We start from the raw sequence: 26,079 nt of genomic DNA, 5'->3' as shown, positions 1-26,079 counted from the left end.
GACAGAATTAGATAAATTTGTCAATGCTTGAAAAGAAGATTACAAGTGACAAGATAATTAGTGATTTTGTTTTTGTAATGGCCATGAAAGTAAACTTCTAATAAAAAATTCAATTCAAATATCTTAGGTTGTTTAAAATTGAAAGATTCTTTTTTCAATTAAAAAGATGAACACTGGTAAAGGTGATGGGTAGGGATGGGTTGGCTCTCCGATTAGACCAAGGGCGTTTGTTATCAAACTATGAAGTTCCTTAAATAAAAAAAGAGTAAAAGGCCTTAAGTTCGTTAACATTATTAGCATAATTAACATAATTAAATTGATGTAGGCAAGAAGTAAAAAATAAAATCTTTGTTTATTTGCACGAAGAAAATATTTCCTCTGTCTCTCTTTCAACCTCTCTTTTTTCTCGATTTCCGTCCAGGATAGATTTTTGTTCAGCGCACAAACGAACGCACTTATGCGTATCATGTGCAGTTAATACGCTTGTGTGCAACAGGGCGTTAACACTTTTAATTGAATATTAATCTTGCTTCTATCAAGTAGGAGCTTTTGAAATGCGATTACATTGCTAGATAATGTTGCGTCTTACAATTTATTGTATTTTCCTTATTATCAAGATTTCGTTGGGTGAGTGGCTTCGCGTTTTGTTTGACTTCCAATTAAATGTTTTAAAGAATCCGTCGCATTAAAAAATGTATCCATCTTTAAACAGATTTCGGAATAAAAGATTTATTCTTGTTCATTTTCTTCTTTTTTTGTTTTATTTATAAAACGACACATAACATTACAGTAAGTTGTTGCAATTATTGGGGTAAACTAAACGGTATATTACACGTATCCATATAGAGCAAAGTGAATTTCACTGGAAGCCTGAAAATGCCGGGGAAGCTTCACAGATGTCTTGCATTGCTCCTCAAAATTGCTCGTCGTGTCATTTGAAGAAGCGCAATGATAAAAGAAATAACTTTACTCAATTAGGAAAAGTTGAGGACCTGGAGGTGAGTGTTTTGAGCATGTACCACTTTAAGTCAAGAAAAAGGTTTTTGTCAGATTATGAGAATTAATATGATGGTGTGTGATAGCCTTTAACTTTGATGGATCTTTTGCAAAAGTTTCGAAGTTTTGGGTAAATTTTTTTATCGAAGTAGAATTGTGTGATTAGGTTATCAAATCACGCCTAGCAACGTAGCGGACTCTAATTTAAGGATTTTGTTGTTGAGATAATCAAGTTCATGAACAAAAAAATATTTTTGAAGGTTAAAATTAAAAAAAGGTTTCTCTTATGAAAATTCTTCGTGAAACTTTAACAATTGACATTATTCTTTAAAGGTATGTGCTCTTCTGTGCTGCGAATTAGAGACTTGCGATCTTGCTTTGCTTGAAAACGAACGCTGCTATGCAGTGTCATGCTTTAGTGAAGATTCCTGTGACACTCAATTAATTTCAAGTGTTAACTTCCAAAAAAATAATCTGAAGACTGACATTATAAAGTTTAGAAGGAAATCTGGAAATGACGTCTGGACGTCTGGTAAGGATCTTTTAATTATCATGGTGTTGTTAACAACTCGTAACATTTAATTTCTGTTTAATACATATCACTGAAAAATTTGTTGTTTTTTTCTTGTCGGGCTGAAAAACTCTATTAATGAATTGATACAACTAATTAAAAATTTCAAATAATATAATTTAATTTGATTTGTGCTCTCACTCAGTGCCATTTTTTTTTTTTTTTTCCTATCATTCTACAAACACATTTTTACTATCATTTTATGGCATGGTTTTTACTATCGTGGTGAACACTTTTGAGCCTTTCTTTCTTTTTTCAAAATAAAAAAAACATTTTCCTAATCCATCCATTTATGATAAAATTTTCAAGACAAATAAGAGTTTATATGTGTTAAATAAGTGTTGCCGCGCTGATAGTCTCAGAAAGATCAATTTAAGTCAAGTAAGGATATGCATCAGCTTTACAAGATAGAACAAGTTACCTTTTTTGAATAAAATATTTTTAATTCGAGGAACGAGAAGGAACCAAGACGACGAAAGTATATCTAGAATTGTTACAAAGCAAGCTTCTGTTCAAAAACAGGCAACAGCAGATCTGAAAGAAAGCGACCAAAAAGGTAAATTACTTTTGACGGCACAAAACGCTTTTACGCCGACGTTTTTTCACCGCCGTTTTACCGCTACCGTTTCACTACCTGAACCACCAATTTTTTTTTAACTACAAAATATTTTACAACTTGCTTCAGAACCGAAATTCGTATATAGGAAACCCAAAAAAGGTTGCCTAATCTTTAAAGGCTATATTTCAAATTCCTAATTTGAAGATTCACTCAAAGATTAATGAAGAGTAGTAAGAATTCCTAAATACATGTAAGAATTATGAAGAAACTTCTAAAGAAAAAAAAAAGAGATCATTAGAACTCACATAAAGGCACAACTCACGTTCTTGAGGTGAAACGGCTATGATAAATCTCGGAACAACGGAGCATCACCGTGGTGACAAAAAAAAAAAAAAAAAAAATTTCTTGCAAAAATTTCTTTTATTTACTTTTGTATTTCTCATTAGGATTATACAATTCTATTGTGTAATCCTGATGAGGATTTTATGAGGAGTCAACATAATATAAAATCGCATATATCATTAATTTAAGATTTTGTCATATATCATTAATTTAAAATTATGTCAATTACACCAAAGACTCATTTTAGTTGTTAACAAATATAAATATATTCACAAATGTAGTTCCCAAACAATCCTAAAATCCAGCAGGATTTTTATTGTGTTATCAGCTGGATGCTGGAAAACAAGTTATTAAATTTTATTAAACTCAATTTTTATAACCGAAAAATTACAAACTGTTTAAAGTAACTTATTTCGCCCATATACCAACATTAACCATTAAAAGGTTTTTTAAAACATTTGTTTGAGAATAAAGTAGTTTTTGACATTAACTTTAGCAGATGCCTCCATAACGCTTTCAAACAAAGATAAGACTGAATCTCCTATGGATGCGCTGCTCCAAAAGGAATCTTCGATTATACGATCGAAACAAAACAAACAGATGTCTTTTTCCAAAAAAGAAGAAATACCTCCTGCAGTAAATGAAAAAATTCAAGCGGTAACTGAACATTACTTGAAGTCCCAAGAGAAAACCGATATAACAGCGCTTCAAGAAAACGAAACGGTATCACATATCAGCAAGGTAACTTCTGGTTTTATACAGAATATAATTTACATAAAATTTTAGGAAAAATTAAAAACTAATAAGTTTATGGTTAATATTGTTTGAAATCTTAGAAAGAAAAAAAATCTTTGAAATCTTCTCGATGTTTTCTTCTAAGATATAGGAAATTTTTTTTTCTTATTAGAAACACTTTCTAATAAATTTTTTATAATCTGGACAACTCCCCCTGAAAATTTCAATTCTTGGTTGTAATATTAATTGCATACTAAGCTAAACAACGGCATGGCAAGGTTGACACAATAATAATGAAAGTTCAAGAACTTTCCAGGATTTTGTTTTCCAGTGCATTTATCATACAAAGGTTAACTTAAAGACTTCCTAGGAACTTTAAATGGATATAGCTATTCAACAGAATATTCGTGTATTTGTATCAATTCACAACAGATTTAATTTAATACGTCAGTTGACAAGAATGACGATAAAATTAATACGTTAGTTGACAAGAATGACGATAAAATTTAGGAGTATGAGAGCGTGAAAAGAAAAAATAGTTTTAGAGAATAATAACGTAGGGGTAAAATTTTTCAAAATATTTTTTTTTCAAGGTATTTCATCAGGAATACTTTTACAAAACTCTAGGATTTTCCTTCAAATTTTGCAAAATATTGGGACTAAATAGAACATTCCAGAACAGATTTTGAAATTCTCGACCTGTGGAAACCGTGCATACCAATTTTGCAAAACAATAATTATCACTAAAGAAGCTAAATTACGCTAGGTGAAATTAATTAATTTCACCTCTTTTGTTAAGGATTTATTTTTTTAGAAACGTTTAAATGAACTTTTAGTTTTTAAAAAGTTAAGGCTTTTTTCGGAATGCAAAATATTTTAAGAACAATGCATGCTCAATCAGAAAATATCAAGGAAAATTGTGCCGATTGGAGCATTTTTGAAGTTTCAAAAAAACCATTTTTACGAATTATATTTGTTTTTAGATGTCAATTCAAGGAAAAGGTCGCGACTTACGACATACGTTAATTTCTCCTATTACGATAGGCGCCTTTACATGTATGGCAGTCATAGCAGTGAGTGGATTTGCGATGGCCATTATAAAATACCAAAAAGAAAGAAAAGAGTTTGAAGATAAACAAACTCAAAAACCATAATTTAAAAATAAAAAAGTGAAAAAAATTATTCAACTGAAAAACTTTCTTATCCAAATACGGCTTTGGTGTGAAAAATGATCGCCAACTGATCAAAAATATTCATCAAAAGCCAACATTTTTATAAAAAGCCCGTGAAATTGTAAAACCGCTTATTTTTTATACACGCACAGTTTTGCTTAAATATTGTTAATGTTGTTACGTTCCTCCGGATATTATGCCTCTTAAGGATAGAAATTTTGTAACCGCATTTAAACGATTTTAGTTAAAAATAAATGAAAAATAATAAAAATAGGATAAAAGCAAAGACTCATAGAGCTAAATTATAAACATATTTACACATGTACATCATAAAAATTCAATAAAAAAAAAAGAGATTAAGAGAAATAAATAGAAAAATATAAGTTAATAAATTCTGCAAAATATTTCTAATACTCGCTGCAGAGTTTTCAGTATCTGGAAAAAAAAACAAAAAAAAAAAAAGTAATCTATATTTGAAAAAAGATCTTTTAAGCTAGCAACTAAACTCTGACGTCTTCGTCATCTGTGAGATTTATGTCAGAGAGTGTAATCCTTGAAAGTTGACTGCATACGCTGCCGCTGCGCCAAATTCTAGCTTTATCTGCGGAAACGTTTGTATTACCAGATGTTGTGGACAAGGTAAATGGAGATCCAGAGGATCGATGTCTTTGCTGAGAAGAAAAATCTGTTGCGACTGAAAAATTTTTTAAAGGAACGATGTCGCAGTCTAATTTAACGGTATAATCTGCATCCTGAAAAACCTGACGAGGCTTTAACATATGCGATGGCCATTCGTATTCATAAGCTGATAGCTCTTCATCGCTCGCAATGATAGTACTTAAAGAGCCTCCGCGTGACATTATGCCTTCATCCTTAAACGGCTTCACACCATCCGTGCTTTCTTCGTGCTGATCTTCGACTTCAGCGAGTTTAGCATATAGCAAGTTGCGAACGTCAATCCGTCCGGCCGCTTCACCGCCTCCTTCTTCTGTGAAATCTTTGAGGCTTTCGTGACTGTTTCTAACAACACTATTGCCTGATCCTGCCTGGCGTGGTTTGAAGTTGTAAAGCGGCTTGCGTACAGTGATTTCTTTAAACAACGAAACTTCACTCGAGTCAACTGATATCGAATTTTTCGGAGATCTTTTAGAAACCGAGAATCTGAAAGCTTTTTTGTCATCTACGCTTTTAAGGTTTAACTTCGAGATACCGTTAAGAAACGGGTGAAGTTCGGCTTCTTGTTCATGATAAATGCCAAAAGAGAAGGTGCTTGCTTTGTCAGTTACAGACGCTGAAGTTTCGCTGCTCTTATTTAATAAACCAATCGCTGAAGAGAGCTGAGTTCCGCTAGATTTCTCAGGATAGTCAGAAAACAAACGATTGTTTACCGTATCGAAAGTAGAGTGCTTGCTATATGAATGTAGAAGTTCGCATTCAACTGATGAGTTCGGAAGGTTTACTTTGTTGCTATTACAGAACAACGGTTTGCGATTACATCTATAAGATTTTCTACGGCAATAAACAATACAAATAACTAAAAAGGTGAGAAACACCAGCACCAAAACTGAAGCAAAGACAATTAGAATTGAGGAGCTTGCCATGGACTTTTTGGCTATTGGAATAACTTCAGCAATAGACTCACACCCAATGCAAGTGTAATTAGCTATTATGAGGACATCTGCTAAAGAAAACAAAGAGTCGCTCGGAACATTGTCAGCTCGCAGCTTTAAAAGGTACTCGACGACATCTGAAGGATTTCCTCTGACGTGATAACGCAAATCCTTTAACAAAGTTATTTCCCCGCTTTTGGAATCTAATGAAAACTTGTCCAAAAAACCAGAAAGTATAGTGTACTGAGTAATGTTAGCGTCACCCCCATCTTCATCAATTGATTCGACCTATGAAAGGAGGTAAACACGCATAATATTTTAGCAGAATATAAAAAACAATAAATGTAGCAAGTTCACAATTTTAATTAAAAAAATAAATTTTGGGTACCAGCACTGAAAACAAAATCTACTCAGTTTTATCGACACACCTTGATTCATTTATAAAGATTTGTTTTGAATTATTTTTAACAAAGATACAAAAAAAAACAACCTTTCCTATAATTTCACCAACTTCTAGATTTGCGGGAATGTTGAACACAAACCTCGACTTGGTAAACAAAGGGGCATATTCGTTAACATCTTGAACTCGAATTTGATACTCAAAACTGGATACTAGTGGTATTGCCCCGTGGTCTGTAGCCACAACCGTTAAATTGTAAAGTGATACTGATTCATAATTCAATGGAGCTTTAGTGTAAACCCAACCAGAAGATGAATCCTGCATATAAAACATCTCATGACCTGTGTTCATGATGCTGTATGATATCTAATGAAAGAATAATTCAGAAATATTACCATTACAGGATTTAGTGTAAAACAGGGGTCCACAAAATAAACACAACAAAAAAAAAACTTAGAATGTACCAATCCATTCAAACCCTCATCTAAGTCAAATGCGTTTGCTTTGAAAACAATTGTCCCAGCAGGCTGGTTTTCCAAAATTTGTATACCATGGAAAGTTGGAACATCAACCTTGAATTCTGGAGGGTTATCATTCACATCCAATACTGTTACATTGAGACGAGCAAAACCACTCTGACCAGAACCTGAAAATAGTATCTTATAAGTAGTATTTAGTACATACCAATATAAATATTTCTAGTGGTTTTGAAAAAATAGACCCATTAAAATTATTAACTAAAAGTAACCATATTTGATTTTTTTTTCATAAAATATTTTTTTAAATAATTTAGTACATATATAAAAATTAAGTGCATTTATATATATATATATATATATATATATATATATATATATAAATATACAGTACTGGTTAAAAGTTTAGAGCCACCTGTTTTTTTCATCATTTTGCGGCATAAGTATGGTGAGGTTAACATTATAAGCATAACAATGCATATAGTAATTTGACAAGGTATGAATCTATTGATATTCATGAATAATTGCGTATTAAACCAAATACAAATATTGATTTTCATGAGTTCTTTAATATTATAGCCAATTTTTGAAAATTTAAACATATTTTGGTAACTTTATGATGTATTGGTATCAATGTTTTGGTCAATTCAGTTGTTATTTATGCTACTTTTTGGAATGTGTACACTAGTTAGATAATGTATTTAATGTTATTTTCGTTTTTATTTTAGAGTTTAAGTGAAAATATTTTCTGAAATGGGCAAAGCTAAAAGCCTTGATTCAACTGTTTGGGCCCAGGTGGTGGCTTTGAAGGAAATTAGTGGCTTAAGCCTAAATGATATAGCCAAAAAATTGAAAAAAAGTCGCCATGCTGTACAAAATGCATATAAGAAACATTTGGAATCAAATACATTCACGGACAAACCCAGATGTGGCCATCCTAGAATGTCAACTTTACGTCAAGATAGAACCTTAAAATGCCTGGCCCTAACAAATCGTCGCCTTTCTTCCAAAATTTTGTCTCAGTGGCATGATGTTGGTGGACCTTTAATATCTCCAAAATCTGTTTGTCGTCACTTGAATAAACAAGGTTTGAATGGTCGTGTTGCTATTAAAAAGCCTTTTATCTCCAAAATTAATCAGCAGAAGCATCTCAAATTTGCACACGAATTTTTGCATTTTAGTGTTACTGATTGGCAAACGGTGTTGTGGTCTGATGAGTCCAAATTTAATTTAGCTGGTAATGATTCTCAATGTATTTTCGTTTGGCGTCGTCAAAATGAACCATATAAACCGGAATGTTTGCATGGAACTGTAAAGCATGGTGGTGGTAGCATCATGGTGTGGGGTTGTATGTCATCTTTTGGGCCGGGCCAGTTGTATCAGGTGGAAGGAATCATGAATGGTGCCATGTATAGAGATATTTTGCGAAAGCATTTGCTACCTTCAGCAACAGCATTGTTTCCTGCAACTTTTCCATGGATCTTTCAGCAAGACAATGATTCTAAGCACACGTCCAAAGTGGCTAAAGATTTTCTAGCTGCTAATGGTGTTCAAGTCTTGCACTGGCCACCCCAGTCACCGGATTTGAACCCCATAGAAAATTTATATATATATATATATATATATATATATATATATATATATATATATATATATATATATATAAATCAGTACATAGAGTTTTAAATTGATTCCCTTTTACTTTCTTTTATAGCAAACTGTTTTATTAACTAAATACTAGTTTGATCATTTTTGATAATAGGGTAAGATAATAAAATTGCTGACAATGACCAGTTTAGCAAATTTTAAGATTTTTTTTAAAGATATTGAAATCATGAAAGATGAATAATAGGGAAAGATACATTGAAATGATCACAATGGTCTTGAGAAAAAAATATGTTTTCGATCGGCCAACATGCTTACTAGACTTCAACCCTATTGGAAATTTTTGGGGAATATTTCCATGAACTGCATATATGTAAATTCTAGACAATATAATACAATGAAATTAACTTGTATTCCAAAAGTATGGAGTGACATTTCTAAAACTGGTTCGGAAAATCTTAAAAACAGTTTTATTAACAAACACGTAACATTTTCAATCATGCAGTTCTCCTAATAATTGCTGCAATAAACAAAAAAAAAGCAAATATTTCATGTATTGATTTTTATGAACAAAATTGTTATTGGAACTAAAGAAATTTTGCTGAGTGTAAACAGGAAAGCTAAGTTCTTGTTAAACAACTTAATTCTGGAAAGTATAGCATTTGGGTTGTTGTACAAAGCATTTTATGGTACTTTAGGTAAGGTTTAAATTAAAGAAATCTTTATGCCTAATATTTTTTAAACCACTATATGTATTTAAATAACGATTATGTAATTTCTTGTTTACCTTTGTAATCAGCAGCTTTTATTGAGATTTGTAAAAATGGTCGCATCTCGCGATCTAGGGATTTTTTTGTTTTTATAACACCAGTGTCAGCATCAATTGTTAACCATTCATAATCATCTTGTCCTGAATGTATCTCATATCTTACTTTACCGTTTTCTGTTGTAATGTCATCAGCATCAGTAGCTGTTACAGTCAACAAAACTTGACCAACTTCTTGGTCTTCTAGTGCTGATACGTTATAGCTACTTTGTTTAAATATAGGATTGTTATCGTTAATATCAAGAATGTGTATTGAAACATTACACTTAGTAAATATCTCTGGCTGGCGAACAATAGTAGCAATAACTTCAATGTCATAACTTGATTGTGTCTCACGATCAAGTTGACTGTTGACTTTTAATTGTCCAGTATAAGGATTGATAGCGAATGGCTCTCCAGCACTTTCATTTGTTAAAGAATATTTAATAATTTGATGAAGGCTGTTTGTAAACCAAGCAGTTACAGTGCCTACATCTGCTCCCATACTTGCACCTTCAGATACTTTCATATAATAGTGACTTTGCTGAAACTTAGGATAAACTACTTTCTTGCCTTCAACTTCAAGTAACACAACTGATGAAGATTTCAGGTAACCAGGTGCCATCTTTGAATCAAATGCAACAACACGTAATTCCATCACAGTTGCATCATCATTAAATTGAAATTCTTTGTTTGTAACAATCACTCCAGAGTCTTGTTCTATAGTAAAAGCGTCCTGGGGAGGATCTAATAAATACTGAACATAACCAAAACTTTCGCTGTCTAAATCATATGCAGAAACTTTAATTATATACTCTCCCATTTTGATTGTGTCTTGAACCTTAACTGAATATAGCTGCTTACTAAATATGGGTGGGTGGTCATTAGCATCAATTACATTGATATGAAGAAGAAAATAAGTTTTGTGCAACCCATCTGATGCTGAGATGTTTAAGTCATAGAATTTAACTTTCTCATAGTCTAAAGATTTTGATTTTTTTAAAATAATATTTCCAATTTTTTCATCTATAGTAAATAGGCTGCTATCATTTACTATTTCATAAATGATTTCATAAGTAGAAACATCAATATCAGTGGCTTTTACATTTCCTATTATACTTCCTGGAGTGGTGTCTTCACTTACAGAGATGGGCATGATATTTTGAAAAACAGGAGGATTATCATTTTGATCTTCAATGATAAGTGTGTAATGGCTATCACTAAATCTTGGTGGAGAACCCCCATCATATACACGCACAAGTAAGCTATACACTTGTTTAACTTCATAATCAATTGGTTTGAGAAGAGTCATTACTGTTGTTCCCTCAACTATTTCAAACATCCCGTCATCATTACCAGAAATAATGGCAACTTTCAGCTTGTTTAAATCAATATGGTCATCATCCTTAACATCAAAGTAGTTTAGGATGTGTGGTTTGAAATTGGCTGAATCTGACTCAAAATACTTAAACTGTTTGTTCAGAGGAATGATTTGGGGATCATTATCATTAATATCATTAAGGTGGATTACTACAGTTAAGTATGAGCTAAACACCTCACCATTTACTGATACAGAAGCTAAAACTCCAAGACTTATAGTTGGATATTTTTCATAATCTATTGATTCACTTTTGTTTACATAAATCTCTCCATCTTCATTAATGGCAAATGCTGAATCAGGATTGGTTGTTTGTAAAATACTATACCTGATAGGATGATTGCTTTTAGCCTTAGCATTGATACTACCAAGTACAAACCCATTTGGTGGATTTTCATCAATTGTAAAAATAGTAGACTTATTAACAAAATCAATTACAGTATTATTTCCAATTGTAACAAAAACTTGAGCATATGACTTTTTATAACCCCCATCATCAACAGCTCTTACATGCAGATGATATTGTCCAGGTGTAAGGTCTTGGTCTGTAATAAAAATTTCTCCTGTTGAAGCTGATATATTAAAATGATAACTAGGAGGATCAAAAGCATAACTTACACCTTGCTTTCCATTTAGGTCAGCATCTGTGGCTTGTACACGCATAACATATCTTGATGTGACCTTTTCAATAACTTTTGTATACACTGATTGCATAAATACAGGGTAGTTATCATTCATATCAATAACTTCTATAATGACATGACATATGTCAAACATTTTTGATTTAATATCTATAGCATGGACTTCTAATAGATACTTTTTTTCCTGCTCATAATCAAGTGGAGTTGTTGTTGATATTCTTCCTGTGTCAGCATTGATAATAAAATGATCAGAGGAATTAACAAGTTCATAGTAGATTACAGAATTGCCACTGGAATCTTTGTCTGTAGCAAGAACATGTAAAATTGTCATGTTAACAGAAGATGTTTCTTGAAATTTAATGTAATACAACTTTTGTGCAAATTCTGGTTTCTCATCATTAACATCTTCAACTACTAATGTTACATTTTGATAGCCTAAGAAATTTGGAGGTGAAGTGTTCTCTGCAAAAACAGTAAACTTATACTTACGACGTTCCTCTCGATCTAAGCTATGAAGCACATGTAACTCTCCAGTGGTTTTATTAATGAAGAAGTGGAGTTGAGGAGGAAAGAGAAAAAAATAAACATCAGCATTTACAGCATCATCTGGGTCAAAGACTTCAAATTTATGAATCTTGGTAGGTAGCAGATTTTCAAGGATATGCAGTTTTACTTTTTCACCTCCTCTAAAAACTGGTGGATTATCATTGACATCTTCAATAACAACTACCACAGTGCATGAGTCTTGATCATAGGGATAAGCCAAATTCTTTACTATTACAGTCAAAACAAAGGATGACTGGGTCTCTCGATCAAGTGCTCTTTTAGTAAGTATGATACCCGTTTCTGAACTAATAGAAAATTGGTCAAGATTATTAAGAAGTTCAAAAGATGATTGAGTATTTTCTTCAAGAATATCTGAATCAAAGTATTCCAATTGAGCTACAAAAGAACTATCCATCATGTTTTCTTTTATTGCTGCATAATAAATTGAGTGACTAAATTTTGGGGCATTGTCATTAACATCAACTACATATATAGTTACATTTTGAGTACTCTTTAAAGACAAGAAAAGTTTGTTTTCTCTTAATTCAACTATTTCAATTGTTAAAATGTACATACTTCCTAAGGATGCATTAAGACTTTTTGATGTGGAAAGATCACCAGTTAAATAATTCAAACTAAATAATCCTAAATCATTACCAGAGACAATAGAATAGCCTACTGCAGTATGGGTTTCCCCTCTATCAGGATCTTCAGCTTGAATGTTTAATACCATACTCCTTGGAGCTTCTCCTTCCTGAACATATGCAGACGTTGGAGACTTGAATATTGGTGAATTATCATTGACATCTTTGATAGATATATACACTGTGAATGTATTGAAAAGACGCTCGTTGACATTAATAGCAAGATCAGTTACGCTGATTTTCAGACTCAACACATCTTGTTTTTCATAATCAACAGTTTGTGTCAAGAATAACTCCCTACTTAAGGGAGACAATTGAACAGGTGCATCAGGAGGATTAGTGGAATTAATAGAGTAAATAATAAAACCTCCTAGATCAGCATCATTGTCAGAAGCTCTTTGTAAGATGGCAAATGGCTTAAAAGTTGGCCAGTCCTCAATAATGGTGTAGCGCTCAGGGTTATTAGGGTAAGTGGGGACATGTTTATTTTCAGGTATTACATATATGCTCATTATTATAGAATCAGTAAAAAGTGAAGATTTATCTTCTTTCCATAAACCCTCAGCAGTTATATGAAATTGATAGAATTTTGCTTTCTCAAAGCTTAGAGCCTGGGCAAGTTTCAATAAACCTGTTGTTTTTAAAACAAAAAAAGGTAGACCTTTTTCTTTAATACTGTAGTTAGACACAGTATACGTGTTATTGTAACTAATAGCATCACTAATAACACCTTGCAGTGGTTGGGAGTTCTCTGTAACAGCAGCCATCCGGCAGCTATTTGTAAAAAAAATATGGTTAAGTGGTGGCACAATGAATATCACTAGCTTCTGATAGTTAAACAGATTAACTCCATCTCCAATTTCCTCTACACTCACTGTTGTTTCATAAAATGATGCCATTTGAGAATCTATTTTTTTTTTGGTATAAACTGCTCCATTAGAAGGATCTATTCGAAATATTGATAAAAACTCTGAATTTTTATTCTCTGTCACACCTAAGTTATACTTTAAAGGTTTAGGGTTAACATCATGGTCAATTGCTTCAACTTGTACTACTTTTGAATTTGCATTTGTTTCTCTAATGACACAAGCTAAGTATGCTGTTGACTTAGAGAACTTTGGTGCATGATCATTTATATTTACAATAAAAATTAATGCTTGAACACGAGTTGTCATGAAAGGCACTCCATGATCTTTAACTTCGATAGTTACATTGAAAAATGTGTCTCCAGACTCACTGTCAAACTTTCTTAAAGCTCTGATTATACACTCAGGTCGGCCTAAAACATTTTCAGTGTCATTTGTAAAATCATTTGACAAAATAGAAAATTCCAATTTAGCATTTGCTCCTTTATCTTTGTCAACAGCTGCAACAACACCAACTACTGATCCTACTGGTGACTCTTCGTTCAAGTAAAAAGTATATTGATCTTTTTCAAAAACTGGGGGATTATCATTCTCATCATCAACCATAACTTTAAACTTCATTTCATTTTTTTGAGGTGGTGAGCCCTTATCAAATACTTGTATTTGAAGTATAAAAAATGGGTTAACTTCATGATCAACACTTTTTCTTAAGTATAGAGAGCCATTTAAACTTAACATAAATATATCAGAATGCTTAGAATGTGCTATTTGGTAGAATAATTCTCCATTTGCACCAGAATCCCGATCTAATGCTTGAAAAGTGATGATTAGAGAGTTGATAGGTAAATTCTCTTTGATGTGAACAAAATGAGAGTTATTGAAGAATATTGGCAAATTATCATTTGTGTCAAGAACTTTAATTTTCAGCTGTAGTGTAGCCTTATAGTATGGAGGGCTCTGATCAGTTGCTTGTATATAAGCAATATATTCTTTTACCAATTCATAATCTATTGGCCCAGTAGAGAATACATCACAGTCATTACTTGAAACATTTATTGGTCCGCTGGTATTGATAAGGCTATACTTTATTAATCCATTCAAACCAAAATCTTTATCATATGCTTGACATTTAAAAAAAATATGACCAATTGGTATACCTTCTGGGACAGAAACAGTTTCAACTTTGTTTACAAACCAGGGGTGGTTATCATTTTGATCTAAGATATTAATTTGAACTTTTGTAAAATTCAACAAGCTGACATTTAGAGAGTCAAATGCTTTAACTAAAACAAAATCCTCATGTTTTTCTTCAAAATCCAAAGCTTTGTTTGTGCGCAATAAACCAGTTGTTGATTCAATTATAAAGTTTTCATTACTATCAACTATCTCAAAGAAAATGAAAGCAGCACTGTGTGACAGTGGTCGAACAGCATTTAAGACTCCAATAACCTGACCAATAATATTGTTTTCAGTCACATTAAAAGTATATTTGTTTTTTAAAAAAACTGGGGGCAAGATGCATGGAGGAAAAATGTTTACAATTACTCTTGATGTATTCACCCCAGGAAAACCACCTGCATCTTGAACGCTGACTTGGAAATCAAACATACGTGCTGCAAACTTTAGGTTGCGATTTAAATTAACACCCCCTGTCATTGAGTCAATTGAAAATGTATCATCTTGAAAGGTAGCAGAATAAAATGAAACCGCATTGCTACCTTCATCTGGATCATGGGCAGTAATATAAAATGCTACCTTAAACAGAGGAAAATTTTCAGTGATTGATATATTAAAAATTTTACTTTCAAATGAAGGTGAACAATCATTTAAATCTTCTATGTTAATAACTAGTGTTCCCTTTCCTTCTAATCCTCCGCTATCAAATGCACTGATCTCCAACTCATAGCGTTCTTTCTCTTCACGGTCAAAAACTTTTAAAGACTTTATTTCACCTGTTTTATTGTCAACTTGTAAAATGTTACTGTTTAAGTAGTATGTTATCTTGTTTGAGTCAACTTTATCCTCATCAAGAGCATGAACCTGGCCTGAAAAAAAATATGACAATAAACAATCTAAAAAATCTTAAAGATATAATAAACTTTTGCATAGGAATTAATATCAATAAACAATAAAATTCAAAAGGGAACTTAAAAAATGTTGAAAATTTTCACCCTTTATCAAATATGATGAGTAATGCTATTTTGTCTGAAAAACTTATTTATTTAAAACATTCTGATACCAAAAACTATAGAGATATGAAAAGGAAAACCTTAATATCCATTTTTTGAATGTTATTTATTATCAAAATGATGCTTTTTGAGGCATTAAACATCACATGAATACTTTTATAATAAAAATTGCAGCATATACTTTAGCATCTATTTATTTATTTTTTAAATTAGGTGATGAATAAAATTTTACAGCAAGAAGTATAGAGTTTTATTATTTTGTTAAGAATGAAATAAGCTACTTATGAAATTTAATAAACTATTCAGTGTATAGGCATATAGTCATTGGAATTAAGATTGAAACTGGTGCTGCAATAGGTAATCTTAATGAGATGTGGAGCAGCATTTTAGAGCATTACTGCAGGAATTGCATTGACAGAAATTGCTAAAATATTCATAAAATCTCACCTAAACACAGCAATCATTACAGCAGATGTTTTTGTAGCAGTAAATCAACAAAAAACTTAAGTAATAAATATGAAAGGATATTATTACTTATTACTATGAAATATTTGTAAAAGTTCACAAACCTATGAATGATCCCACTTTTTTGTTTTCACTTATATTAAAGACCATTATACTTGGAGAAAAATAAGGATGGTTATCATTAACATCAATCAAAGTGATTCGAACACTTGCATAGGCTTTTTGTTGAGGAATTCCATGATCTACTGCATATATTTGAAACTCAATAATTGAAACAACTTCAAAATCAACCTTCTTTTTAAAAGAAATTTCACCACTCTGTCTATCAAGCTTTAACAGATCAGTTTTTAAAAAGCCATGAAAATCAATTGCATATGATACTTCTGCATTTTTTCCTAAATCAGGATCTCTTGCAAGAACTCTAACTACTAGTTCTCCTACACCTACTGATTCTCTTACTGAAACATTGTACATGGGCTGAGAAAATTTAGGAGAATTATCATTGATGTCACCAATGTTAATTTGCACTTTCTTTTGAGTCTCTAACAAAGTTGATAAACTATCCTTGGCAGTGAACAAAAGAAACAGAAAAGGAGTAGATTCTCTATCAATAACCTTTCTTGTAAGAAGTAAAAAGCTATTGGCTTCTTTTCGTAACTCAAAATATTCAGTATCATTTATAAGTAAATCAGGATCTAGATTTTGATTCACAGAGTCAGGATCACTCATAGTAATAGTAGCTACTTTCCATCCAACAACCTCACCTTCCAAGATTTGAAAAGCATCTGTTTGAGCAAACACAATATCTATAGATGGAGGATTATCATTACAATCTAAAACAGTAAAAGATAATATTACAGATGATATCTTGGGAGGATTCCCTTGATCACTTGCTATGCATAATACTTTATAGAAAATCCGCAATTCAGCATCTACAGAGGTTTTAAGAAATATTTCCCCACTGCTTTGATTTATAGAAAACTCATTGGTTTCATGCAAACTATACTTAATCTGAGCATTAGAGCCAGAATCTAAGTCTACACTATGAACATATCCAATTTTTTCACCAACACTTATATTTTCATATATTTCGAAGTGGTAAGTCTTTTGTTCAAATTCTGGGAAGTTATCATTTACATCTAAAATACTTAAATTAAGAGAAAGAAAATTACAAAATAATGTTTTTGTGACACAAGCTGAGATATTTAGTGAAAATTGATTTTGTTCTTCATAATCTAAAGGTGACAGAAGTTGTAAAAACAACTCATGGTTTTCATTGGTAACTAATTGAAACTTATCCTTGAAATTTTCAGTATTGTATTTAATAAATAATTTGGTGACATTTGAAAAGATAATCTTTGTCCATGAATTGACTTTAGTGTCCTCTTTTAACTGCATATTGTATAAGGGTTCTGAAAATAACGGAAAACTAAAAACACATACAACAACTTCTATTGCTTCATCTTTTGTCGCAGATGATACAGTAAAGTTAAAATAATACTCATTTGTCTGAGATTGAGAAAGAAGCTTTGTAGAGAAAGCCCTTCTGGAAAATATTTCACCAGATAACTTGCTAAGATTAAAATCCTCATTTGCCCCATTTTGAATAAATGGAGAAAGTCCATCTACTTTACCAACTTTACTTCCAGGGGGTTGATTTTCAGCGAAGTAAAAAACATAAGCAGTTTCAACACTATAGAGAAATATTGTTCCCAATAAAAAACACTTCATATTTCAGCATCTTTTCAAGCACATTTCTAAACACTAAAAGGTTTTATTATTTATACTTATAAATTTTTTTCCATATAGAAAATATCTAAATAATTTATAAATTCAGGTGTTTAAAAAAAAGAAGGATGGTTTGAGACAAATTCATAATTTCAACATTAAGGGAAACATACGTAAAAATTTATCATATATATATATATATATATATATATATATATATATATATATATATATATATATATATATATATATATATATATATATATATATATATATATATATATATATTTAAAAAAATTTTTACATCACCATATGAAAATTTTTAATGAATTTTTCCTTCAATTTAAGGCTTTTAAATAGCAACTCCTGTTAAATTATTGAAATTTCTTGCGAGTGTTCTTGCGAGGTACAGATAATTTACAATGGTAAATCTCAATAAGTTAACATAAGATAGAGAAAAGCCCTATTGCATTCTTCCTTTCTGATTTCTTTTAAATAATGATTAAAAAAAAAAAAATTACAGAAAATTTATCTTAAAACTATTTAGAATAATATAAAATTTAAAAGCTGATTGTAATTTGCACTATAGAAATAGTTATAAATTTAGATACATTTTTTCACTTTATACCTTCTCTGAAAGAATATTAAGAAATGCCCGTTGCTTGGTTAACAACTATACTGACATACATATAAAAGCAAATAATTATCAACCTGCCTAACACTTTAATATTGCATTATTAGTTGAATGATAGCAAGTTTGACTTAAACTTAGTCTATTTATTCTCAGAATTATTATATACTTACATTATTTACATCATTTATTTATAAACAAAAATATTTTTACTTATGATGGAAATCTTATATAAAATCAAGCAAAAGGTGGCGTTTAATTCTAAAAGATTTTAATTCAAACAAGTTTGTTTAATACCGAAACTCAATTTACGCTATAATAGAATGTCGGTCTCTCGTGTAAGGTGACACGAAATAAATTGAATTAATAAAGAACTCCCAAAACAATGAATTTTTAGGGCATTCATTTCAAAATCATTTAAAATTGTAACTGCGACATCATCACAATCTTTGTGTACATGTATTTCATTAGATTAGTAACATGGAAACTTTTTTGAATTAAAGAGTTTTCCTATAAGAGCAAGTGAATTTTATATGTGGTTTTCGAAAATGGTTTTTAGAATATGGTTTTCGAAAAAATAATCTCAGAATTATTCTCTTTTCTAAATAAAGAAAAAAGAGAGTGTGTTCAAAACATAAAAGAAGATTCCCATAGTCTAAGTAAAAATTGTTTATTTTTTGGGTTTGTTTTACTACCGTGCTCACCCTCGTACTAGGCTGAGCTGATATGAATTGTTTTTATTGAAAGGGCGCAAATCAGTACTCATAAACTTTCAGAAAATCGAAAATAACATTCTAAATTCTATGCTTGTTCAAAATTTTTAAAAAAAAAACATTTTTAGCTAAGTATTGATATCTGAAAAGTGGTTAATATCTGGAAAAAGTGAAAAAATTTAATTTCATTTTCGAAAGGAAAAAAAAAGGACCTATGCCCTTTTACGAAAAACTGATTCATATACCGTAATGCCTTGTACTCTGCAGCATCAAAAATTAAAACTTTACGTTTTAATGCATGCAATCATACCCTATTAATTTATCTTTGCTAAACGTTTGTTACTCTAATTTCTCTTTTAAAAGTACAAGAGTTAGTTAGGTGGCACCCATTAATGTCTTTTTATTTCCTCGGTTTGTAGAAAGGTAATAAAACAAAACGCTATCCTAAATTTACTCAAATTTTTTAGGAATTTTAAAAAATAAAATTGAACGTTTAAAATAGAGCTGCAGAAGAGGTTAGTGATCCAGAAGAGCACTAATCAGCAAAAGTATTCTTCTAGGCTAGCTTATAACATACTAACACATAAAGTATACGTATGCCCAACTTCACAAGATAAACTAACTTTCTTCAAACAACAGAATTGAACAATATGTTAATCAGAAATAAAAAGTGCAGAAGTTTTTTTGACAAAAACTAAATTAGAAACAAAGAAATTAATGAAAATAATGGATCCGTAAATAAATCATGAATTTATTTTTCACATTAAAGTTCATCGTTACATAAGTAAGGTTTGCCATGTTTAAATGCAAAAACGTGAGGTGGAGGGAGTTTATTATTTTTCTGTCCAATAGTATTTTCTAAAGTTGATTACAGAGTTTGTTTACAACAACTTTGAAGCCTTTGGAAATCACTTTTCAACAAATTCGTGGAAATTTAAAGCTTTTGTTTTTCAGTCAGATAATCTGGGAGTAGCGATTTCTGAACGATGGGAGATGAATGATTGGAGCGTGAACATTAGCCAGCGGTGTAGCCAGACGAGTGCAAACATCGAAGGTTGAGTGTAAAAACTACTGAAAATTTTTTTCAAGTTTAGTTATAACACTTCACCTCAGATGTTGGCCCTCGTCAAACTGCGCTACTGACTTTAGAAGTGATAAGGATTACAAGTCTATTGTCGCACTTTAAAAAATTGATTTATTGTATGTTGGGAGGAGACCGTGTCATGATTTTTTTAATGTAGCAATTAACTTTTCACTTTTTGATACAACTTTTTTCCAAAAGTGGCTTAAAATGAAGGTGGTTTTTGGAAAGATATATATTTCTTTGGCATCGATTTAACAAGGTTGCTGCAACTTTCGATTTTAATTCTTCTTGAAATCATTAAACAAAACTAGATGCCTTAAAGGTATCTTGTTCTTGTTTTACGACGATTTCCAAACCGCATTGACGTAACGATGAGAATTTTTAACGTGAAAAATGTATTCATATTTTATTTATGCACTCATTATTTCCATTAACTTCTTTGTTCCTAACTTAGTTTTCGCTAAAAAAAACTTCTTCATTTTTTATTACTGATTCAAATCTGTTATCTGAAGAAAGTTACTTTCACTAGTGAAGTTAGGCAGACATATTTTTAAGCAACTTGTTCGGACCTTAACTAATTTTTGTACATCTAACCCCGAATAGATTCAAATGGTTTCAAAATCTGGTGATTGAACTGAAAACTGACCAGGGCATTACACTTATTTCAACTCCGTATTTTATGAGCCGTATTTTGTTGAAACTGCCAACAAATCAATTAAAGTAGCCCTCAACTCTCCCACCTTGGTGAGGAGAGCTGAGGGCTACTACTTGTAGACTTGTTATGAACAAAGTAATTACTATGCTTTTCAGATTTAAATCTTTTATTATGAATTTTTGATTGTCTATTTATTACTTCAAAATTACTTTCATCGCTGGCAAACTACTTGCTTCCACTTTTACGAAACCACACAATTCTCTGCTTACACCAAATTAATTTTGTGAGTCTATCTTTGGTCGTCTTTAATGTGGTTTTCTAATGGTCACAAAAATACCACACATGTTTTTTCAAAGTAAAATATTTGTAACTGTGTTTGAGTAGCTTCATTTTTCACGGTTTTCATTGAAGGTTTTGGTAAGTTCATGAAAACTTAACGTTGGGTCAACTCTTACTCGACAAAATGCAATACTGTTTTCGCGCTCTATAATTTTTTTTGAACTTTCAAATACTGAATGGCGTTGGCTCCCACCTGTAGTTTTCTAATTTTTTCATAGTTCGTAGTTTTCTGTTTTCTTTTTCCAACGCAGTTCTCTAAAATTTGTAATCTACTTAGTATATTTTTATTGCTAATCCTGGGGAGCCATCTCAATATATTGCTTTGCCCCATCTCAATTTTTTGCTTAGAAAAACAAATTTTGAAAGCACGTATAAAATATTTATACTTAATGCTTAAGTTTTTCTAATAATTAATGAATATAAATATAATAATTGGCAACGGCTATATCATTAAGTTTATATGGAACTGATTGGTTTTATGCTCTAAAAAATGAAAACTTATTTTAAAAAAATTGAGATTGTACTTACCCAGCAAGCACAACAATATGGGACCCAAACGGGAACCATCTTCCAGCAGGCAAAAGATGTCTTTTAGACCATCTAAGACTACTCTAATTTGCATCTATCGTAGGTGCGTATATTTTAGACGTATATTAGGCAACGAAAAAACGTTTAATTACAGGGATTCTATTTATGTCTTATTGTAGACGCATATTAGATGTATAAACTAGATTAATACACAGATATCTTCTTTTGGTTAACTATAAATGTATTTAAAATGTCTTTTATAGATCAGTTATAACTGAAATTTTAGCTCATAAAAAAATCGATTTTACAAAACCACTATTGTAAATGACCACTATTAAAAAAACGTGCATCTTGAATGTCGGAAACTCGTTTCTAGAAAGGAATAAAAATTTACACGTAACTAAATTTATACTAACCTATGAACGACGTAAGCCATAATCGTAATAATTTTTAATGAGCTTTAAGTAATGAAATTGTATGTTATCATAAATTACATGCTATTACAACGACGAAATATTTTTATGGTTTCAGCGCATGACATTTTACTAAAATGATCATGATATGAAAGATAAAAACGTTATTCTTAAATTGATATTTTTATTTATAGGTTAAAATATAATTATAATACAAATGTGTATTTTTATTATAATATATAGTGATTTTTAATAACGCCAGAAACTGCTTAAGCGGTTTATACATATTTCATGTAAACATATTTTTTTAATAATTGTACATGTTTTTTAAAGCATTAGTGCATTTATTTACACGCTATTACATTTTATTATATTTTAGATACCGATGAGGTGGAACAACGAGTTGGCGGACTTAATACAGAACATTATTTTTTATTGTAAACTTTTCTTTTTTTTTAACATTGCTAAGTAAATTTCAACAATTGAACCTAATTGTTTCTTTACTATGGAATTTTTAAACTTAACTCAGTCGGCAAAAAGATATCTAAAATGCATCTAATATAATATAATACATCTAAAAGCTAATCTAAAAGAGGTCTGAATTCGCGTCGTGAATGAACGTTAAACAGATGTCTATCTTATAGATGTTTTTTAGATGCATTTTATTTGATAAAGGTGCATCATTTTAGATGCATAAAACATGTGCAATATACGTCTACTTTATCTATTTTTTATCGTATAAAATGCATCTAAAAGACGTCTATAAGATAGACGTCTATTTAGCGTTCATTCACGACGTGAATTCCGATATCTTTTAGACCAGTTTTGAGATGCATGTTAGATGCATTTTAGATATTTTTTTGCCTGCTGGGTATATATATATATATATTTTCAATTTGCATATAAACATGCTACAAATTTTTCCTTTACAATTTACATAAGTAATCACTACCAAAATTTAAATGGTCATTTAATATATTTTAAATAAAACAAATAAACATTAAATTTTAATGTCTATTTATAATGGTTGTTTATAATTTATATTTTTTTAGAGTTTGTCAACAGACTCTAAAAATGTAAATTGAAAATAATCAAATTCAAAAATATATTTATATTTTTGAATTTGATTATTTATAATTTACCAATATATAGTTTGGGAAACGCATCTCAAAGAATTAAGCCTTGATCTCACGTAAAAAAAATTCCATTCTTTAACATAGTGCCACTCTGTTAGACATCACTCAATTAAGGAGGAAAACAACAGCTGCTACTTAATATGTTCCATCACATCAATGCATTCTTTAAACAAGTTAAAGTCATCAGAGGATGGAATGACTTTTGAGACAATTTGCCTTTATCTCGGCAAGGACTTTCACGAATATTTATCTTTATCTCGGCAAGGGCTTTCACTAATATTTGCTTTTATCTCGGCAAGGACTTTCACGAATATTTGTGATCATTGTTGTTAAGGAATTTCAACGAGTCGTCACTAGAATGATGAGTTTTGTGTATGGCTCAACTACATCTGTAATGAAGATTACAGATGAATATTAGCTATTACAGTCTTTAATGATGAAGTATTTTTGGTACTGATTCGATATTGGTCAAATAATAATATGTATTATTGAAATATTTCCCAGATTTTACTGTTACATTACACAATGCTGATTTGTCCTGTTTTATATTTACAAAATACCTTGATTATAGTTAATTAGAATTAAGGTTTATTGTGCTGATGTGCACGCTATCATTTAAAAACTGTTTCTGTTAATAATGAATGTTGCTATTTTTCTGATTGCATGCTCTCACTACATGTAAAAGACAAGTTTTTTGAAACCTATTCTGATCAAGTCTTTTAACTATAATTAGATGTTTTTAATGTAACTTATTTACTGCCATTGGTAGATGTTTTATAAGTACAATTATTTTACTTCTCTTCCTGAATCAGCTTACAAACCTTTTAGCTATAATTAGATATGCAAGATACGTTTAATAGGCAAATATTTTAATGTCCTTTGAAAAATTTTCATGGGAAAGTTATTAGAAAAACCCATGGCATTTGAATTGGTATTTGGAACACCATAACTAATGGTTTTTCCATGGAAAAACCATGACTCATGGGTTTCTTATGGTATCCAATTATCAATTGAAACACAATGGGGATTTTAATCTATGGGTTTCCATAGTGGCCAAATACCAATTGAAATAACATGTATATTTTCACGGCTTCTTCATGGAATTCTCTGGTTTATTGTAATCTCATGTTATTTTAATTTGCTTATAAACATCATGCAAATCCATGACGCATGAGTTATATGGAGCAACATGCAAATTAAAATATGATTGAGTTTTCTTGATCTTTAGAGCACTATTGCGAAACGAGATCAATAAATGAAAATGCTGTCAAATCCTAAAAAATTTTAAAAAAAGCAACAGCACATGATGCACATGAAAAACTACTATTTGCATAATTATTAATGAATAATTATGTATATGCATACCGTAAATAAAGGTATCTTTACAAGTCATAAAAAAAAGTACAAATCATATGGAAGTATCAGAATATCAGTAATGTACATGTACAATATACATAATTAATGAAACATGTTTTATAAAAAATCAGAAACATAACATTAGAATTGGCAAACACAAAAACTTTTTTCTAAAAATGTAACAATTTACATGTTGATATTTAAAATTAAAAGCTATATTATAGCGTAACTATATATATCAATTGGGCACTCGAGCTCAGTCAGCAGCCAATTATAGATAAAGTAATACACAAAACATCGCTGAAAATAGATGACAAAGTCTATACACAGTCACTGGTATAAAAAACTATAAAAATTAACACTACATTTGCATATAACAGAATGCAGCCAAAAGCATCATATTATAAATAACATTTATTACTATTAAAACACAATGATGCTAAGTTATGACAAAATATGTAATTTATACCTGAATAATGTTAGCAAATAAATTCTTTAATGAATATGATTCTATTGAATGAAAAGTTGGCCATGTTAAGCCTTTAAGTAGCCTTTTGGGCTGATGATGAGTCGAACCAAAACTTTGTTTTTAAATTTCGCTTTTCTTTTGAAATTTAATAGAGCAACTTCAGCAACTGTAGAGTATGCTAACGTGAAGATTTGTTGTCCAAAAAAAAAAAATTTGTTTTTAAGAAATTTCTAAAAAGCTGTCCATATTTTTGGCCGAGCACAGACTTTCAATTTCATGGAGTGAAGTTAGAGATTCTAAGATAAATTTGATTCGGCACCTGAGAAAAACGTTAACTAAAGGAACTTAAAAAACCTAAAAAAGTTTGCATTTTTGCTTTATAAATATCCGTGGAAGGTCTGCGAAACTATTCTCTTCCGTCCGCCAAATACATTTTTAGTGTGAAAGCAATTTGTGCTAGAAGGAAAGGTCTGCTTTACTTTTTTGTGCATTTTTGGCGCTAATAGATAATTGAATCAAGAAAATGACAACAAATCATTAAGATTTGATCAATTTTAATGTTTTGTTCGTACAGAATGCTTAAGGTTTGCCATCAATTTAGTAAGTTGTAAAGTAAATCGACTTCTAGTTTTGTAATTTACTATGCTATAACCAATAATAGTTCCTATTGTTTGTGTATTTTTAGTCATTATTACGACCTCCGTTGAACTTCTGTGGTAGCATTGTTTCTCTTATTATCGACTTTCAATGTTTACTAAAGATGAATTAGCGGTAGATTATCTATACAATTCCTTTTTCAGATTGCTGGTTTAATTTCATTTTGAATACCATATTTGGAAACTTTAGATCGATAAAAACTGCTGTAACACACGTTTAATTATCAACAAAGATTGTTTGTAAAAAAAACATCCTTAATACGACTGAGTTTTATGAGGCAGGAATGATTATCCCCAGGAGTGAAATATTCCACGAAAGTAACCCACAGTTTTCTAACATCTCACAACACCTAATAACAAAAGCGTAGCAA

General features: G+C 30.7%; 2 protein-coding genes across 3 annotated transcripts; one reads left to right on the top strand and one right to left on the bottom strand.

The window, feature by feature from the left end:
* Positions 1 to 474: 474 nt before the first annotated feature.
* Positions 475 to 4,567, top strand: LOC145189999 (uncharacterized). 2 transcript variants are annotated; one of them, XM_090077235.1, is made up of 6 exons: positions 475 to 627; positions 847 to 998; positions 1,330 to 1,528; positions 2,019 to 2,123; positions 2,968 to 3,209; positions 4,187 to 4,567. In XM_090077235.1, the coding sequence occupies exons 1-6, from the start codon at positions 576 to 578 to the stop codon at positions 4,355 to 4,357; spliced, it is 921 nt and encodes a 306-aa protein (XP_089933361.1). In that variant the 5' UTR covers positions 475 to 575; the 3' UTR covers positions 4,358 to 4,567. The 2 variants fall into 2 exon arrangements, with proteins under 2 accessions (XP_089933361.1, XP_089933360.1); XM_090077234.1 differs by having other exon boundaries at positions 2,965 to 3,209.
* An 84-nt stretch (positions 4,568 to 4,651) lies between these two features.
* On the bottom strand, positions 4,652 to 17,844 carry LOC145189988 (protein dachsous-like). The gene is made up of 5 exons (XM_080066733.2): positions 16,105 to 17,844; positions 9,254 to 15,391; positions 6,850 to 7,031; positions 6,476 to 6,751; positions 4,652 to 6,273 (listed from the first exon to the last, which is right to left on the bottom strand). The coding sequence occupies exons 1-5, from the start codon at positions 17,729 to 17,731 to the stop codon at positions 4,876 to 4,878; spliced, it is 9,621 nt and encodes a 3,206-aa protein (XP_079922859.2). The 5' UTR covers positions 17,732 to 17,844; the 3' UTR covers positions 4,652 to 4,875.
* Between the last annotated feature and the right edge of the window lie 8,235 nt (positions 17,845 to 26,079).

The sequence above is a fragment of the Hydra viridissima genome, unplaced genomic scaffold, assembly GCF_058129835.1.
Source record: "Hydra viridissima isolate aposymbiotic clone 2 unplaced genomic scaffold, HvirCarnegie_v1 scaffold_2, whole genome shotgun sequence".
NCBI lineage: Eukaryota > Metazoa > Cnidaria > Hydrozoa > Anthoathecata > Hydridae > Hydra > Hydra viridissima.
The sequence above is the reverse complement of the archived record's forward strand: the minus strand, read 5'-3'. Positions and strand labels throughout refer to the sequence as shown.